This window comes from Canis lupus, chromosome 17, assembly GCF_011100685.1.
Source record: "Canis lupus familiaris isolate Mischka breed German Shepherd chromosome 17, alternate assembly UU_Cfam_GSD_1.0, whole genome shotgun sequence".
Taxonomy (NCBI): Eukaryota; Metazoa; Chordata; class Mammalia; order Carnivora; family Canidae; genus Canis; species Canis lupus.
Window position 1 is genome coordinate 59,386,218 of NC_049238.1, and position 18,953 is coordinate 59,405,170.

General features: G+C 42.5%; 1 protein-coding gene across 3 annotated transcripts in view; it reads right to left on the reverse strand.

Moving 5' to 3' along the window:
- The window catches only part of LIX1L (limb and CNS expressed 1 like), a 21,969-nt gene extending 3,160 nt beyond the window's left edge, over nt 1-18,809 (reverse strand). The window contains exons 1-7 of one of the 3 annotated variants that reach the window (XM_038562039.1): nt 18,503-18,809; nt 9,370-9,533; nt 5,510-5,650; nt 4,098-4,193; nt 3,671-3,748; nt 2,637-2,879; nt 88-373 (exon numbers count right to left, since the gene is read on the reverse strand). In XM_038562039.1, the coding sequence (XP_038417967.1) occupies nt 2,637-2,879; nt 3,671-3,748; nt 4,098-4,193; nt 5,510-5,650; nt 9,370-9,533; nt 18,503-18,794 (1,014 nt within the window). In that variant the 5' untranslated portion in view covers nt 18,795-18,809 and the 3' untranslated portion in view covers nt 88-373. Of the gene's footprint in view, nt 1-87; nt 382-2,636; nt 2,880-3,670; nt 3,749-4,097; nt 4,194-5,509; nt 5,651-9,369; nt 9,534-18,502 lie in introns of those variants that run through there. The other 2 variants (XM_038562038.1, XM_038562040.1) reach the window with 2 other exon arrangements.
- Between the last annotated feature and the right edge of the window lie 144 nt (nt 18,810-18,953).

The following is an 18,953-nucleotide window of genomic DNA, read 5'->3' on the forward strand; positions in this document are numbered from 1 at the left end:
GTCTCTGCCTCTCTCTGTGTCTCTCATAAATAAATAAATTCTTTTAAAAAGTCCTAATAATAGATTTGGGGAGAAAAAAGAGGAGCATATATGAAATAGCTTTTATTTTGAATATGAGTTCAAAGAGCTTGTGTTAATACATTTAGGTGGTGATGTCCAACATGTGGAAATATAGATGTAAAAGCTCAAAACAGTGAAAGAAATAGATTTGAGAATGGTATGTATTATAGAGTTGAAGTCACCATGGTGGGTAAGATTGCCAGTGGAAATGCATAGAGCTTCAGGTTGTGATCCCGGGGTCCTGGGATCGAGTCCCGCATTAGGCTCCTCACGGGGAGCTTGCTTCTCCCTCTGCTTGTGTCTCTGCCTCTCTCTGTGTATCTCATGAATAAATGAAATAAAATAAAAATAAGATTAAAAAAAAAAAAAGGAAATGCATAGAGCTTGAGAAGAAAGGACCAGTGAGAAAATCTAGGCTCCTGAAATATCTGGAGAAGGGGAGGCAGAACGCCTTCCCCCAACAGAACAATCTTATTTCTACTACCCGAAAAAACACTAATCAAAATTCTTTTAGTGTACTTGTAAAAGAAAGGGTCATTTTAGAGCTCCTCTGACATATAGGTCTCAAGAAAGAATCAATCTGGCTCACTAGACAAAAATCTGTTTTTAATTGTATAAAATTATACATATAAAATACATAGGAAGTACTAAAATGGTAAGTAAAATCTTTAACAATGAAAGTGGACAGATAAGGGAACAATTTTTCTCAAGTTCTTTGGGATCTTACTGGTTGTTATTTGAGAAAAATAATCCAAGAGGTGCAAGAAAAAGTTCTTCCCATAACTTACACCTCTTCACACTTCCCAGAGAAAGGAGCATAGGAGAAATGAGAGTTTATGATTTCTGGATTATAAATATCAATAAAAGCTGAATAGACATACCTACTATTTAATGTAGGAGCCTCTACTCCAACTCTATATGAGCTTCATGGTATACAGACATGGGGCTTAGAGAATTCAAGGAGGTCCCTTTCAAACACTAAAACAGTTGCTAGACTCCTTACTGCTGATCCCATATGTACTGGTCACCAAGATGATTTCAAAAGCAAAAAAGCAGACTTTCATCTTGTCCCTATCTAGTCCAAAACAGTAAATTGTGGCCTATTTCCTAATCTATTTCTAAGAACAAAGTGTATCATCATTAAATGAAAAGTCCAATTGCAGAAACATGAAACTCCCCAAACACATTTTAGAAAGTGCACTGAACTATCATACAATATAAAGGAGATTATAGAAACAAGGGGAAAATACATCTTTGAGAGACCTAGAAAATTTTCTCCCAAAGAGAAATGCTTTAGCTATACTCAAGATCATTTATCTCCTATTTCACCCAGGAGGGGGTGGGGGGAGGGAGTCTTAAAAACACAAATATTTAAAAAAAAAAAACAACAAAAAAAAACACACAAATAGTTGATCATCAAGTCTCTTTGCCCTCCTGCAGTCTCCCAAGGTTCCAATTAGGAAGTGCCATAATGCCAGGCTCATTTCCCTGATGGACTCATGTTCTCAACATGCAATCAACATGGAGAAAAGAGAAAAAACTGAATTTATGGACATCTAAGGTGGCAACAGCAGCAACTTTGAGGGAGAGAGAGAGGAACATAGCCTTCACCAAACAGGACAGCTGTTTCCAAAGAGCAAAATGATGGGAGGAGAGAGAGTAGGGAAATATGTTTTCCCTTTTACCAATCTCTGCAGGCAGGAAGGTCTAAATACTGGACTCAACTAAGCTGGGTGAGCACAGGAGGAGGAGTGAAAAGGGAATGTTGGAAGATAAGCAGCTTCAACCCTGATCCCTTCTGGAGCACAGAATACATCAAGAAAGCTAGTTTACCAGCGTGGTATGGTATCTATGCCCCAGAGGCATTTAGGTGATAAACACCGATGGACTGTGTTTCTAATTCCTCTCCTCTTTCTGGGAAGTTCCTCAGGAATGATTTTAACAATAAGACACCAAATTTCCACTTCCTTCCAAATAATAAAGGAAGCCTCAAAATGAAGTACCACTTGAAGTCAGAGGAGGAGTAAGATAGTGGTGGGGAGTCTAGGACAGGAAATACCTAGTTACTGAAGAACAACTCAGTACCAAGTAGGCTTAGATCAAGATAACAAAGCCAAAAGCTTCATACTCATACCCTGTTTGGAATCCATGAGAAAACAGGATAAGGGTGAGTGTGGGGCACATAGTCCTTATTCAAACTCCCTGTTATATGATAAGAACACTTTGTCAATCACCTTGTGCTACTGAAATGACTACAGAGTTACCAGGAGTGTTAAGAGCCAACAAAACTCTGAAGACAGCCTGCTCTTCTTACAAAGTGGAGTGGCAATGTTTCAAATGAAACTACATCCAAAAACTAGAAGAAAAGGGATCTCTCAGCAAATAGGAATCTGAGTGTAGAATTTATACATATATATATATATATTTATACATATATATATATATATTTTAAAGTATAAAATATATATATATGTAAAAGTATAAAATTGAGGAAGTATGTACAGAAATAAACTAAGTCTTAGAAAAGACATTATAAAAAAAGGCCTAGAGAGGATGGGGAGTATATGAGTGGATACCTAGCAGTTGGAAGAATGCATATTGCCCAACTGCCCAGCAGCCAGCAAGAGAATATCTTTCTTCTCCTTGTGGAAACGCAGCTCCTTGCCTGCCAGCCGGGCTTCATCCAGCTCCCGCTCAGTAGAGGCCAGCTCTCTAGACAGTGCCCCTGGCACACTTTGCTCCCGGCTCACCCAGTCTAATGCCATTTGGTGGCGAATATCATCATCCAGAGCCCGGTGTGAATAATGAGCCAACACTTCCTGGAAGGGGAGAGGAAAAGGAAGATCACTGACAAGGTCAGGGTTCATACCCCATTGACCCAACAGGACTAGGAACTCTTAGCCTTGGTGTCCCTAAGTGAAGTGAAGTTAGCACCCGCGTCCTCTAAGGAGGTTCTTTTTTTTTTTTTTTTTAGAGATTTTATTTATTTATTCATGAGAGACAGACAGAGAGAGAGAGAGAGAGACAGAGGCAGAGGCAGAGGGAGAAGCAGGCTCCATGCAGGGAGCCTGACAGTGGGACTTGATCCCTGGTCTCCAAGATCAGGCCCCAGGGTGAAGGCAGCACTAAACTGCTGAGCCACCGGGACTGCCCTCTAAGGAGATTCTTAAGGGAAACTTCCTGGTGGGTGAAGCAAGGCAGGCAAAAGAATCACAGCTAAGATCTTAATAAGAAAGATAGGAATGAAGAGGGCACTTTAAGTGAGGCTTTCAGTATTCACAAACTGGTAACTATAGGCCTGCTTATTTCTTTTTTTTTTTTTTTTTTAAAGATAACCCATCCAGGTTTCTTTTGTTTTTAATTTTTATTTATTTATGATAGTCACACAGAGAGAGGGAGAGGCAGAGACACAGGCAGAGGGAGAAGCAGGCTCCATGCACTGGGAGCCCGACGTGGGATTCGATCCAGGGTCTCCCGGATCGCGCCCTGGGCCAAAGGCAGGCGCCAAACTGCTGCGCCACCCAGGGATCCCGGCCTGCTTATTTCTAACAGAACAGCCACTTCAACATAGTCCTCCTGCCAGACTCTTCTCACCTATAGGACCTCTTACCTGACGAGAGCACTGTCTTTCCCTCATGGCCTTAAGGCTGCCATTCCAGTGCAGCAGTTGAAAAACTGTCATTAGTTCCTGGGGTAAGAAAATATGAAGTGTCAGGACAGTGATTTTATATTGAGAGGTTGCATCAGAATTACATGGGGAATTTTTTACAAAATGTATTTATGTGAGTACCTCATACCAATTCTGATATGCCCTTTGGGAATGGAAGGTACTTACATTTTAAAAAATAGGACACATAAAAAAAATAGGACACATATAAATATATATATATATATATATATTTATAGTAGGCGATGTTTTCAAATGAAACTATATATATATATATATATATATATATATATATATATATATATATATATATATGTATTTGCATATGTTGATCCATGTTATTAGAGCCAGAGAAGTACTGGAATAGTACCTGGAACTCCAACATTGACTTGCCCTTATTGGATTCCAACATGAATCGGAAGGCACCAATCCCTGTATTTGGGTTGTCAGCTTCCTCCCTGTTGCCCTGTAACAGAGGAAAGGAAAAGACAAATAGATTTCCAATTGGTATTATCACCTCAAGCAGCACTATCCAGTAAATATAATGCAAACCCCCAACCTAATTAAAAATGCCGTGGATGTCTGGGTGGCGTCTGACTTTTGGTTTAGGCTTGGGTCATGATCTCAGGGTTGTGGGGTCCAGCCGTGTAGGGCTCTGCACTCAGCATAGAGTGCGCTTGGGTTTCTCTCTCTCTCCTGCCCACCCACCCTGTGCACAGTGCAAGCTCCCTCTCTCTGAGATAAAAAAATCTTTAAAAAATAACATTTCCTAGTTGTCACATTAAACAGGTAAAACTAATTTTAGTAGCATGTTTTATTTAAGCTAATATATTCAAAATATTATTTTGACTATAGTTAGCATAAACGTTTTTAATGAAATATTTTACATTCTTATACTTAGGGTTCCAAAATCTGATGTCTCTTTCATGCTTACAGTACATCTCAATTCATACTAGCCACATATGAAGTGCTAATAGCTACATATGGCTGGTGGCTATTCTGCTGGTCAGCATAGACCTAGAAGACTCCAGAGTCATCACACATATTAACACAGGAGACAGAGGTCAATCTAATTTTTCCTATCTTACAAAGAGGGAACATTGGACATAAAAAAGAGTCTTGATTTAGCCAAAATAACAAAATGAGTTCAGCATATAGAATTGGACTAGCCTAAAGGAAAACTGGGCAAATGCATCTTATTATATTCTTAAAAGATTTTATTTATTTTTAAAAGATTTATTTATTCATTCATTCATTCATTCATTCATTCATGAGAGCCACAGAGAGAGAGTCAGAGACACAGGCAGAGGGAGAAGCAGGCTCCCCACAGAGAGCCCAATGGGGGATTCGATCCAGGGATCCGGGATCACACCCTGAGCCCAAAGCAGACACTCAACTACTGAGGTGTTGAGCAGCCACCCAGGTGTCCCAGAAGATAGTAAGTTCTTAAAACCAAAATTGGGAAAAGCAGAATTTAAGCTCCATTTTTATTTTGGATTTATTTCTAAAATTCCATAAATCTTGAATCAAAGGTTTCTAGATCCCAAAGAGACACAATGAAGGAGGCAAAATATCAACAAAAACATAAACATACACATAGAATCAGTGACTGAGACATAGGAAGCATGTAAAACACAACATCGCCATAGAATAAACAGAAAGGGGTACACACAGGAAAGAAAACAAGAACTCCTGCTCTGTTTCCCAGTGATTTACAAGACTTCCCAACCAGCCAGTTCTTCCAAACCCCATTCTCTTTTCTTTCAACTCCCAGTAACTTACATTGAAAGATGCCAGGGCCTCAGAGACACTCTTCTCAATGAACTCATCAGTGATTCTTCGGGAAGGATGTTCATTAAACACAGAGTTCATCAGTGCAATCTTTGCAGCACTCCTCCGGGCCTCAGCTTTTGTGGGGCAAAACTAGGCAGGGCAGAGAGAGAAAATACATATGTCCGTGTGTCCGAGAAAGGGGAAGGAACGCTGGGAGTGAAACACTGGGCTAGAAGACACTTGGACAGTGTTTGGATAAATCAGTTTGTTCAGCACACCCTCCAAAGTTTGTATTGTAAAATGGTTGAAGCATTTGGAAACATAATTTTCATTCAACATCCTGAAGTCATTAAGGAACTGGAGACGGCGATAGCTCATACCAAATTGAATCCAGAATGAAGAAGGCTGCTGAAGTCAGCATTATAATCACTGGATATAAAAAAAAATACCACAGTTTAAACTGTAGACAGAATTAATTACTCAAAAGCCAGATTCTGACCAGCCTGTTCAAAATCTGCAACTTGTTCTCCTGTTTTGTGCATAGGCAAGATTTGTTTTCATCCCTCTAGATAGCCTAAGAGTAGAACAAATCTGTGTCTAGGTTGCTTCTGCAGAAGAGACCTCTACTCTCCACCAGAAGCACCCATCTGGGATTGTTGGGCTTCACTTTTAGCTTCGAGCAGGCAGTTCCCCCAATAATGCAGTGAGTCAATGACCTATCCCTGAACAAAGTCCAAGGTCTGAAGAACGAATTTATAGTCTTTTTCCCCCATTAGAAGCAAGGAAGAGAGGGGTAGGAAGGGGAAGGAAAGCTGCTTGAACAAAGCAAGTAAAACTAAAAGTTAACTCATGTTTTTTACATTGAATCCAACATAGGTATCATAGAACAAGTCTGATTTTCAGAAGTATTAAATCCTTCAACCTCAAATCCCCAGACACCATAGCATTCCTTCATAATTCATCATCACTGGCGACCTCAAAGGCCTCTGTGCCCTCTGTCATTTATGATTAGGATTTACAGGAAAGGAAGAAAGGAATGTTACAGTTTTTAAAAGTAGATCACGGGATGCCTGGGTGGCTCAGTGGTTGAGCATCTGCCTTCTGCTCAGGGTGTGATCCCAGAATCCCAGGCTGGAGTCCTGCATTGGGCTCCCCGCATGGAGTCTGCTTCTCCTCTGTCTGCCTATGTCTCTGCCTCTCTCTCTCTCTCTGTCATGGATAAATAAATAAAATATTAAAAAAAAAGATCAGGATATGTTTGCTAATTAACTACCCTTAGTATCAATAACTCCCAATTTCCTTTAGCTAACAGGTCTCTCAGGATATGGTGCTTGGTGCATTAACCCTAAGTCATCATCTTCAATTTCTCTATTCGCTGGTCTGTCTCTACTCACTAGCCTGCTGCTTATTCTACAGTATGGTGCTATTCCTGAAAAGTCATCCATGAAGAAAACCAGCAGGAGAAATTTCACCTGCCAAAATGGGTATAAAAAAGTACAAGCTAAAAGAGGCCAAGATAGATAATTCTATTCTTTGGGGGAAAAAATCAAATTACTATAATGGTCCAATTATGGACATCACCATAAAATTATCAAACCCTTACTCAACAGTAAGATATGGTGAGAGAAGAGAGGAGAGATCTTATTCTCTACAAGAGAAAGTATAAACATTAGTCATCTTGGGCATATATTTATTTTCTTGAAATGGCTGGGGTTCTGAGGTAAAAACTTTAGTTACCATATTTGAAATGAAGTCTCCTTAGGATTTTTCTGTGTGTGAGGCAGGAACTGAACTACAATGGCCCTCATTCACGCCACGTATTTATTAAGTGCCTTCTCTTTGCTGGGTGATGAGTTGGTAGTAAGGATTTAAAACTGAACAAGAAAGAAGACACACACTATCTCTGCCTCCATGGAGCATAATCCATCAGGTGAGATAATCAATTATGATATGTTGTAATAAGTGATATGGGGCAGCCCGGGTGGCTCAGCGGTTTAGTACTGCCTTCAGCCCAGGGCCTGATCCTGGAGACCCAGGATCGAGTTCCATGTCAGGCTCCCTGCATGGAGCCTGCTTCTTCCTCTGCCCGTGTCTCTGCCTCTCTCTCTCTCTGTGTCTCTCATGAATAAATAAATAAAATCTTCTAAATAGGGATCCCTGGGTGGTGCAGTGGTTTGGCGCCTGCCTTTGGCCCAGGGCGCGATCCTGGAGACCTGGGATCGAGTCCCACGTCGGGCTCCCGGTGCATGGAGCCTGCTTCTCCCTCTGCCTGTGTCTCTGCCTCTCTCTCTCTCTCTCTCTGTATGACTATCATAAATTAAAAAAAAAATATTCTATATAAATCTTATTTATTTTTAATAAAATCTTTAAAAAAATAAGTGATATGATAAGGGAAGTTCAAGGTGCTATGGAAGCACATGGCAGGGGTTATAACTTTGTCTAAGGGTTATTCAAACCATAAAAAGAGAAAAAAATGTCTATTCTCTAAATTCCTGTTCAGACTCTAGTTGACATTTCAGCAGGCTACCTTCCTATGGGGAATGTAAAAAGTCCATCTTTGATGACAATATTCACACTAGTCAATTTTTTTAAATAAAAACAATCCCACAGCATTTACTGTCCTCTGGGACTAACATAAAGGTAATCAAAACAATGCAAACAAATATTTTAGAACTGCACTCCCAACAAAGGACATCTAAAAAAACAAACTACATGGCCTTCTCAAGAATTCTTCACTTCATTGATTGTTTCTAGTTGGAGACACTTTGGAGCAGGGTAATATTATCTCCTTATAGTATGACCCTACCCCATTGTTTTCCTGACTTTGTTTTAGAATGAATCTCTTCGGGCAGCCTGGGTGGCTCAGCGGTTTAGCGCTGGCTTCAGCCTAGGGCATGATCCTGGAGACCCAGGATCGAGTCCCACATCAAGCACCCTGCATGGAGCCTGCTTCTCCCTCTGCCTGTGTCTCCGCCTCTCTCTCTCTCTCTCTGTGTCTCTCATGAATAAATTAAAAAAAAATAGAATGAATCTCTTCGGCATCAACTAATAGGAGGCTGGCTCATGTACTCGTCAAAACCAATGATACACCCCTCTATCTTATGTTCACTTGCTCACAAGCCACACCTGAATCCAGGATCTATTGTGCAAGTATCTAATGATGAGGTTGATAGGCTGCACAACACCTTCTGCACTTTTTGGCCCGGGCCATGGTATGCCACGGTCCAAGCTGACAAAGTCCACTAGTCAAATTTCTTATTACTCTATAATAGCAACCACTCTTCATACATCACAGTTCTTTCAAATAATTGTAGAATGTTAGCACTGGAAAGACTTTAGAAATAAACTAACCTATCTCCTTCATGCTATAGATGGGGAAACTGAGGCCCAGGGAATTTATCTGACTTGCCCTGCTGGCAGTGAGGGGAATGAGAATTTGGATCTTCTAACTCAGATGAGCACTATTTTCACCATACATAGTTCTTCCCCTTTGACCTCTTAAAGAACTCAAACACTACTTTCTTTAGTAATTGCCTATGAAAAAGTCCTGGGGGTAGGGAATATTATTTTGTGTTCTCAAAAGAGATGGCAGGAAGTTGGACAGATTAGAACATGGGGAAGGTGCTGGTAGTCTGACACACTGAGTAAGGGCATATTCATCATCACTCCAATTCAAAGTGGATGTGAGTTTTTACAGGCTAAAGAAAGGCTAAATGAACCTCAGATGCTTACCAGAATGATCTGCCCAGAATTGGTTCAGGCCCTCAAATATGTGATTTCAGACAGAGATTTAATGGCCAAAGTGATGGAGAGAACCACTACTAGCAGCTAAGCATTTATCTTTGCTACTGCCACCTTGGAACTCTTACCTGGAAACTCCCAAAGCAGCTTCCCCCAGGCAGAGTGACGTAACAGACATAAGGAGGGCTGTTGGAGGGAACCATCTCATAAACCACCAGAGCCCCATTCTTCAAGTCTGCCCCACGGGACTGCTTCATCTGCCAGAATTCCTGAAGTGCCTCCACCACATTCACTACAAATAGAGAAGCAGTTAAATTCAGCAGTGAAAACATATCCAAAGTGGTTCTGTGCTTCAGTACGGTATCTGCAACCTGTACCTCCATTAAGAATCTAACCTGCCTTAGTTCCCTAACACCATTTAAATACATTTAAATTAATAAACCTAGACTGTGATTAAGGGGTTTGCATAGCAAGACCAGAGTATGCCTGGCCTCTCTCCACCTCTCTGGTTCACATTTCGATTAGTCCTGAACACCAAAGCTGAGTAACTTGAATACTGGAGGCAGAGTTTCCAGGTTAGCAGACCATTATCCCTGCTTCATGAAGTGCAAGTTGATCATTCCACAATTGGTCAGGTGGCCTAGAATAATAATTTCCAGCACAATAAGAAGTGCATTTACTGAACATTTCCTGTGTGTCATGCACAGCTATCAGGGCTTCACCTATTTAATCACAAAAGCCTTATGAGGCAGGTACTTTCATTATCCCCATTTTACAGATGAGTGAAAATGAGACATAGGGAAGTTAAACACCTTGCCCAAGGATGTAACAGCTAGAAAGTAGCAGAGTAAGAATTCAAACTTAGGCTATCCTGGTTCCAGAGTCAATGTTCCTAAACTTTGAGCAATCCTGCCACTCACAGAAATGTGACAATGGCCCTTTTAGCCATCGTCAAGTCTATGCTTCAGGTGAGCAAACCTATAGCCAGAGTCCTTTTCCATCCTGGAATATTATGTATATGTACACACTAGACTGTGTGTGTGTGTGTGTGTATGTGTGCATAAATTTGTCTTCTGAGGAGTTCTCTAGGTAAAAGAAATTTTGGGAGGAACTGTATATTGAGAGACACTCCTTCACAGGTCTTTTGTAATCCTTTTCCATCTTGCTAGGTATGCCAGGGTTTGAAGGACTTGGCTGCTCTTTACTTGGGTCATTTATCATGACTGTTTGCAGCAAGAAACCTGAGGGATGAGATAATGTCTCTCTCTAGGACAAAGAACAAGCCTGCTCTCTGCTTGTTAGGAAATGGCAGAAAGCTCAGCATTCCTCTTCTGTAATGCAACCTATGGCCTATGCAAGCATGGACCTTAGCCCTTCACATCAGACTTAGGAGGCAAGAGAAACTGATGCAAACAAATCTGATGCTTATGCTACCTGCTGTATTATGAATAAGAAGTCCTTTGTCTCTGACCCAGAAGTCTCTTGACTTCTGCCACCATTTGTCAAACAGTAACCGGCTAACATATTAGGATAAAATCAAACCCCAGACTCAAAACACTGTATTCCATAATAGTCCCCTTGTCCCCCAATACTTGGCTCAATCATTGCACAAATATGTATTGAGTACCTACTCTGTGCTAGACTACGTGTTGGATGCTAGGCCATAAGAGCGAGCAAAATCATACCCTGTTCCTTTTCCTTATGCAGTTTACAGCCTAAAGAGGGAGAGAGAGAGATTAACCAGAGGACCTCGAGCAAATGAAAAAGCGCTATAAAGGAGTTTGGTAAATGATAGGAAATGTGATAGGGGCATCTGACCTCGTTAAGAAGGTCAAAGACAGCCATCCCGACAAAGTGATATATAAATACAGATATGAGCACAAATTCACTAGGCAAAAAGGTGAGAGAATAGGGATCTGAACAGAAGGAACAACCTATAGAAAGGCTCTGTAGCAGCAGAGAAGATGGCAAATAAAAGGGACCAGTGTGTCTTGAGAAGAGAGAGTGAGGGAAAGTATAACAAGATTAGATTGCAAAAGTTAGCAGGGATGAGACCAAGTGGACCTTGCAGGCCACATCAGAGTACTGGATTTATCTTAAGAGCAGTGGGAAGCCATTGAAGGGTTTAAGACAGGAGGATGAAATCAGTTTTCTTTTGGAAAGGATCACTTTGTCTGCAGGGTTCCCAATATTTCAAGTGACTTTTTATTTTTATTTTTTTAAGATTTTATTTACTCATGAGAGACAGACAGAGAGAGAGAGAGAGACATAGACAGAAGGAGAAGCAGGCTCCCTGCAGTGAGCCTGATGTGGGACTTGATCCCAGGACCCTGGGGATCACGACCTAAGCCACATGCAAATGCTCAACCACTGAGCCACTCAGGCATCCTTCAAGTGGCTTTAATAAAGGACTCACAATAATAAATGATCACATGCATTCTCCAATATCCTCCAACATGACACTCTCTACTCTTAGTTATGAGGACTCATTCATTCTTTCATATTGTGTTAGTTTAGGTCTGCCAAGGAGAAGATATCAAGATTGGATACACAAGCAGATTTATTGGGGAGGAAGTAGGAGAAGGGAGAGGCTTCAGACCATGCTAAAGGTCTGACAACTGTAGAAAGGGTGTGTGGGAAGGAAGGAGATCTGCATGTGAGAATCTCCGTCAGCAGTGCAGTTCCAAGAAAGGTTTGGCCAGGCCAGTAGGAAGTCTACAAGCCAAAGGAAATCCACATCAGGATGTGCCTGAGTTAGTGCCCATGCTGGGCTCAGTCACTGGCTGGGGGCAGCTTGCACGATGTGTGGCTTCAGTGCAATGTGGTGGTGGACACAGAGGGGACGGCAGCTTAAGGCTGTCAGGCAGTTATGCCCCTGCAGCAGGAGACTTGAACAGCACATTTGTATGGCTGCTACACACACATTAAGCAGAAATGTGAGCACATAATATGTACATAGCTCTATTCTAAGCATTAGAGATGTAAAGATGAATAATACACATTGCCAGCCAGCGAGGCATTCAAAATCTAGTGGCCAATAACTGTTATCTCACCTGCTCTGCAACTGAAGCAAGCCCTCCATGTATCAGCTGGAGCTTGGATGCCACACAAGCTCTTTCCTAAAACCCTATATTTAACTGACTTTTTACAATGTTCATTCTTCCATTAAAAGGCAGCATGAAAAGGAAACTCTGTCTTTCCCACCCTTAGTTTTGGCAGGGGCTCTTCAAAGGTCACTGCTGCCCAGAAAGCTTAGCCATCTTTGTTCTTTCCATTGAGATCTTTTCAGCCCCAGTTCCCTCTCTGAGACAATTTAGCACAATGCGCTGGGTGACAGCTTTCCTGACATGCAAACAAGGGAGAATATTGAAATAAAGAGAAAGGGGAGGAAACCATTGTAACTGGGAAGGTCCTATTAAAAAGCATGTATCCAAAAAAAAAAAAAACAAAAAAAAAAAAAAAAACAAAAAAAACAAAAAAAAAACAAAAACAAACAAACAAAAAAAAGCATGTATCCAGTCTACATCCAGTTAAATCTCTCTTGGCACACAGTACAGGACTATTTTTTAATGATTACTCAAACCCAAAGGAAATAGGGAGTCTTGTTTTAGAAATGGACAAAATTGAAAATTGTGCAAAATGATCAGGAGAAAAGCAATAAATTGTGATCCACGTTTGAAACTGTTCACAGACTCATTGATTTTTAGAGGTGACAGGTATTTTGGAGATCATCTAGTCCAACACAGGTCACAAAAGGGGAAATGACCTGCTTGTGGTCACATGCTATGGCAGAGCCAGGGATTGAATGTAGACATCCCGATGCCAATGTTCTTTCCAATTTGGGGATCTTAACCCAGCATCCAAGATCAGGTCCATGACTGAGCTTCATGGGAGATCACAAGTCCCCTAAAATGCACAGTGAAATAGTACATGTGTGTAGACTATAGGGGGGGTGCCCATAGTTTTATCAGATTTTCAGGGAGGAACCATGCACCTAGTGGTTTACATGAGGATGGTTGAAGAACTGTGAGGTGGGAGGGGGCTGGCAGTGATTAAGACATACACATGTGACAGCTACAATTGCTTTTTAGTAGTAATTGGAAGATGCTGGGGTAAAAGACAAGCAAGACCAAGGTTCCAAGGAATATTTAAATGCTTGCCCCATGATGTTGAACAATAACAAAAAAGAATAATTCTGGTTTGGGTCCTTCGGAGATAAAATACAAATGTCGAAGTGCGATGAGAGATACAGATGAATCTATCTACCATACAGTGAAATCATTAAAACAACACATTAGGGGCACCTGGGTAGCTCAGTCCATTAGGCAGGAGGCTCTCAATTTCAATTCAGGTCATGATCTCAAGGTCCTAGGATCCAGTCCCTTGCGTCCCCCACATAGGGCTGAGCTCAGCAGGGAGTCTGCCTGAGATTCTCTCTCCCTCTGCCCTGCCTCTTCCCATGCACATGCTCTAATAAATAAATAAATCATTAAAAAAAAACCAACACCTGAAATTACAATAAAAAAAACTTTATGTCATAGGGATGCCTGGGTGGCTCAGTGGTTGAGCGTCTACCTTCGGCTCATGGTGTGATCTGGGAGTCCTGGGACAAAGTCCTGCATCGAGCTTCCTGCTGGGAGTCTGCTTCTCCCTCTGCCTGTGTCTCTGCCACTCTCTGTGTCTCTCATGAATAAATTAAATCTTTAAAAAAATTGTCATAAAAATAAATACAATTTTGTGGTGAGGGAGCACGGATAAATAGCTAATGCAAACTGATAGGTGAATGGGAAGGTTCTCGGTGATCAAATAAGATAGCGAGAATAGGCTGGCCCTGCTTAATTCACATTATTATGAAGACAGAGAAGCTGGTTAACAATATTCCATCTGGGATCCCTGGGTGGCGCAGCGGTTTAGCGCCTGCCTTTGGCCCAGGGCGCGATCCTGGAGACCCGGGATCGAATCCCACGTCGGGCTCCCTGCATGGAGCCTGCTTCTCCCTCTGCCTATGTCTCTGCCTCTCTCTCTGTGACTATCATAAATAAATAAAATTTAAAAAAAATAAAAAAAAAAACAATATTCCATCTGACATTTCCTGTTTCAACTTGGGGAAACAGGATGGCCCAGTGCATAGACTCATTGGAAGGGAGGAATTGCAAAATGACAGTGACTTTGGGCGAGGACTATAGGAGGCTGAAAAGTGCTCCCTGCTAAGATGTCCATGCCCTAATCCTTAAAACCTGTGAAGGTTACCTTAGGTGGCAAAAACTTGGCAGATGTGATTAAGGATTCTGAGATGGGGTGATTATCCTGGAGTATCCGGGTAGGGACTAACTGCAATCCCAGGGGTCCTTACGAAGGGGAACTGATAAAGCACAGAAGAGGAGAGGACACTGTGAACATGGAGGCAAAGATCAAAGTGATACAGTCACCAGCCAAGGAATGCTGGCAGCCTCCAGAAGCTGGGAGAGGCAAGGACACAAATTTTCCCCTAGAGCTTCTGGAGGGGGCACAGACCTGTTAACACCTTGATTTTGGCCCAGTGATACTGACTGTGGACTTCTGGCCTCCAGAACTGTGAGAGAATCAATTTCTGTTGTGGTTAGCCCCCAAATTTGCAATAATTTGTTAGAGCAGCTGCAGGAAACTACTACAGAATCTAATCCAATATTCCAAAAATTGGAAATATTCAGACTACCAATTTAACTCCACAGTCACTTGTAGACAAAGAAGCTGTCTGTGATTCCGAGGAAAAAGGAACAACAACTAAACAGAAAATATCACACAAGTTTCATTTGTTCAACTTGGTGCAGTAGCTGGGCAGCACTTCCAAGCATGTCAACATACTGTGATATAAAGAGAGAGCAGTAATTCAAAAACTACACATTTAAGGAGCGCAGGGCAGAAGCTCCAGACCAAGGAAAGTGACTTGATCAATCATGCCAGTGTTAGAGATTGTCAGCTGTCAAATATTAGAAAGGGACCACAGGCCATGTGTAAAAAGGGACAAAGGAAATGGGAATGTGACGAATACCTAGCATCTGCAGTTCTCCAAGGGTTTCCAAATGCATAATAACAGCAACTACTCACTGAGTAGTACTAACTATGTGCTGTGAGGCTTACACTCGTTTTCTCATTTAATCCACACAAAACTATCAAGGTAAGTTTCTAATAGACATTTTTTAAAAAAGTGAACAAGTTAAGGCACCTGGCTGACTCAGCCATCAGGGTGTGCAACTCGTGATCTCAGGATTGTCAGTTTGAGTCCGATGTTGGGTGGAAAGATTATTTAGCAACAAAATCTTAAAAAAAAAAAAAAAAAAGTAAACAAGTGAAGGCACAGGCCACAGTGGTAGACCCAGGATTTAGAACCAATGTTTGTTTCAAAGCTGACCCTTTTTCTATTGCCCTATCCTGCCTTATTGCACCATTAATCCTCACACATACTTGTGAAGTGGACTGTGAGCTCCATGAAGATGGGGACTGAGTGTCTTGTTCGCCATGGCATCTGGTGATCAATAAATATTTGTTGAATGAATGAAGTAGGTGGGGCCTAGAGAGATTAAGCAGTTTATTCAAAATCACACAGCCACTGTTTGACAGGATGAGGTTCTCTGATTGCAAACCCTATGCACCACAAGCTGATTAAGATCCTACAGCATACTGAGTTATGTGTGTATCTTAGGTGGAGCTTGGTGTGTGTGTCGGGGGGAGATATAGGACAAACAGGTGAAATAGCAGAAGAGTTTTCTTTTGTGTTTTTAAATAAATGCTGAGGTCCTACATGGGTACAGGTAAACCTAAAGGTGGAAAAGGTGAATTTAGAGCAGTCAGAAAGAAGGTAAAGAATGTGAATTGAAGATGATACAGTAAAGCATTGCTGTATCAGATAAAGGTCTAGGCAAAGATCAAAGTAAATTATATTCTGAGGGAATAGAGCCAGCCCCCAAATACCATGCCATCAGTCACAAGGGTATGTGGGCACATGCCAATGGCAGTTTTGCCTATTAATCGAAGCAGAATAAGTGATTCCATGTGGTGAAGGGCTTCTGAGCCAAATCGGCAGAGATTCTGCTTGCCTGAAGCTGAACTATCTGCCAAACTCTCCCAAAGTACTGGCTGGACATCCAGACTGGAAATGAGAAACTCAGGAATAATGAGGAGTGTGGTGGGAGCTAGGGAGGTTGGAGGAAGGAATTGTCACAGAGTCTGGAGCCAGGGTGATTGCTCTTTGTCAGTAAAATCCCCTTGCTCCTTCATCCTGTCTAAGGAAATGAAAAAGTTTTTACAGGACACTCAGTTTGGATGCCAAACCAGAGGCTCTCTAGGTAACACAGACAAGAAAAAGGGTACACTCTTATATAATTCTAATAAACACCTGTAAGTTTCCAAGAGGAAGGGTTCAGACTTAAGGAACTGCTCCTATGCTCAAAGGCAAAGACCTTCCATTGATCTCAATTTTAAAAAGACTGGAAGCAGCAGGACAATAGCTGACGACAGTTCCATCACAAAACCCTGTTAAATCTAGGAATTATATGAGACAAGTAATTATATTTCCCCATGATGAATTTCAGAACACACATTTCTGAATGTGCGTTTACATTCCCAGCACTTAGCAGAGTGCCAGCCCCATGGCAGGAGTTCAAAATGTTGAAGAACAAAAGGAATCTGATGGTAACCGTATCGTTGGGCACATATAACACATCGAGCTAAAAATCTGTTTTCCTTGGAATCTTTGCGTTTACACTGTCTGGGTCTAAGAATGAGAGAAAATGAGAATGAGACATGTTCTTTCCAAGGAAATATGAACCAATAAATTTGAGGTAATATTCATCATTTTTTAAGGTACCTATTACGTGCTAGGTGCAATATCTCATTTAATCCCCCTCAAAACCCTTGGGGAAACTGAAGCGTGGTGAAGTTAAGTCACTTCCCCAAAAACACAGCAGGCAAGTGACAGAGATTTAATTTGGGATTCAATCCATGCTTGTCTGACTCCAAAACCCGCATATGCTCTTTTCATTACACTTTCACAGGAAGAAAAAAAAAAGTCACTACTGTCCATAGAGAAAGCCCTACAACCTTTCTCTGTATTATTGTCCAACTAGAAGGTTAGAGATGTAGTCACTTCCAGGTCAGGCAAGATTTAACCAAACAGAAAGAAGTGATGTCTCAGGAATTCCAGACCTAAATTCTATATCCCACACCCCTGACTATTATTGTGTCTTGTTACACTATAAATCTGGAGCTCAAACTCAGGAAATTCTACACTGATTAAACAAAAACAACAAAGAAAATCCTCACATTCCCCTTCTCAGAAACCCCAGAAATTAGGCATGTGTAAGAAGAAGATTTTTAATGGAAATAGGTTTCTGTCTGGCTCATTTCCACAGAATTTAACATTGAGTGAGCCAAGGCCTCGGATTTATCCTCAGTTCCTGGGCAAGGGCCAGGAAAACAGAGCCAGACAGAGAGACCAGAGTTGTGAGGCTCCATACTAAGAGACACCAAAGTGAGGTACTAAGTCACAGGAAGCTGGTTTGGGCTCAATAGTATAGTTCCACCTTTAAAAGCACAATTATAAGTGACTTGTGAAGGCACCACCTAATACCCCAGCAAGTCTGATGTTGCATTGGAAATTTCAGAGTGAGAATAAGTAAGAAAAGAATTCAAAGGTCAAGATTAAGGAGATGGAGGGGCACCTGACTGGCTCAGTTGGTGGAGCATGCGACTCTTGATTCCAGGGTTATAAATTCGAGCCCCACGCTGGGTGTAGAGATCACTTAAAAAAAAAAATTAAAAATCTTAAAAAAAAAAAAAAAGGTTAAGGAGGTGGAGTAAATTAATGGAGGAGCCCAGGAGTTGTGGAGATCAGAGGAAAGGGTCTGGATGAGAAATATCTTGGGTATGAGATAAAGGATAGGACCCTACACAATGGGGACTGGTCCTCAAAGGCAAAGGGATGTGAAGGTATTAAGCTACAGGAAGAATTGCATTTCTGAAGGAGAAGAGGCTGGGAAGAAAAGATGGCTGTGTTTGTAAAAAGGAGTCCTTGGAGAATATAGTAGTAACTCAATAAAGGGGAGGAGGTGAGAGGTGTGTATGAGCTGTGCCTCTGTATGTGTGTGTGCGTCGCTCAGAAGGAAACTCCCCAAAAGGAAATGCATGTGCGGGCTCTGCGCCAGGAAAAGCGATCCGGAGGACTATGGGAGCAAGGCTCCTTCCCAGAGGGTGTCCCGTAGGAGGCCAGACCCGCAGACTCACCTCGGCCATAGCCCTGCGTGTGCTTGGCGAAGCTCCTGACCACCGCCTCCACGGCCTCCCGCAGCACGGCTGGGCTGCCGGCGGCGCCGGGGGGCAGCGGCAGCCCGGGGGCCCCCGACAGGAGCAGGGGCGGCGGGGGCGGGGCGGGGGGCGGCGGGGCGGGCGGGGGGCCTGCGGGGGGTGTGGCGGCGGCCGCCGCGGCCCCAGTTACCCCGGGCCGAAGCGCTCGCAGCGTGCCCCTGCCGCCGGCGCCCACTCCGGGCTGCAGCCGCTGCGCTCGCATCGTCTCCATCCCGGCCGCCCGCGGAGCAGCGGCCCGGAGCCTGCCAGCCTGGCGAGCTAACGGTCCCAGCCAACCCCGCCGGCGAGCGCCCGAGGACTGAGGCGGCGCCGCAGCCCAGCCGTCAGTCAAGCGGGGGCGGGGACGAGCCAGGTCCTGTGCCAATCACCG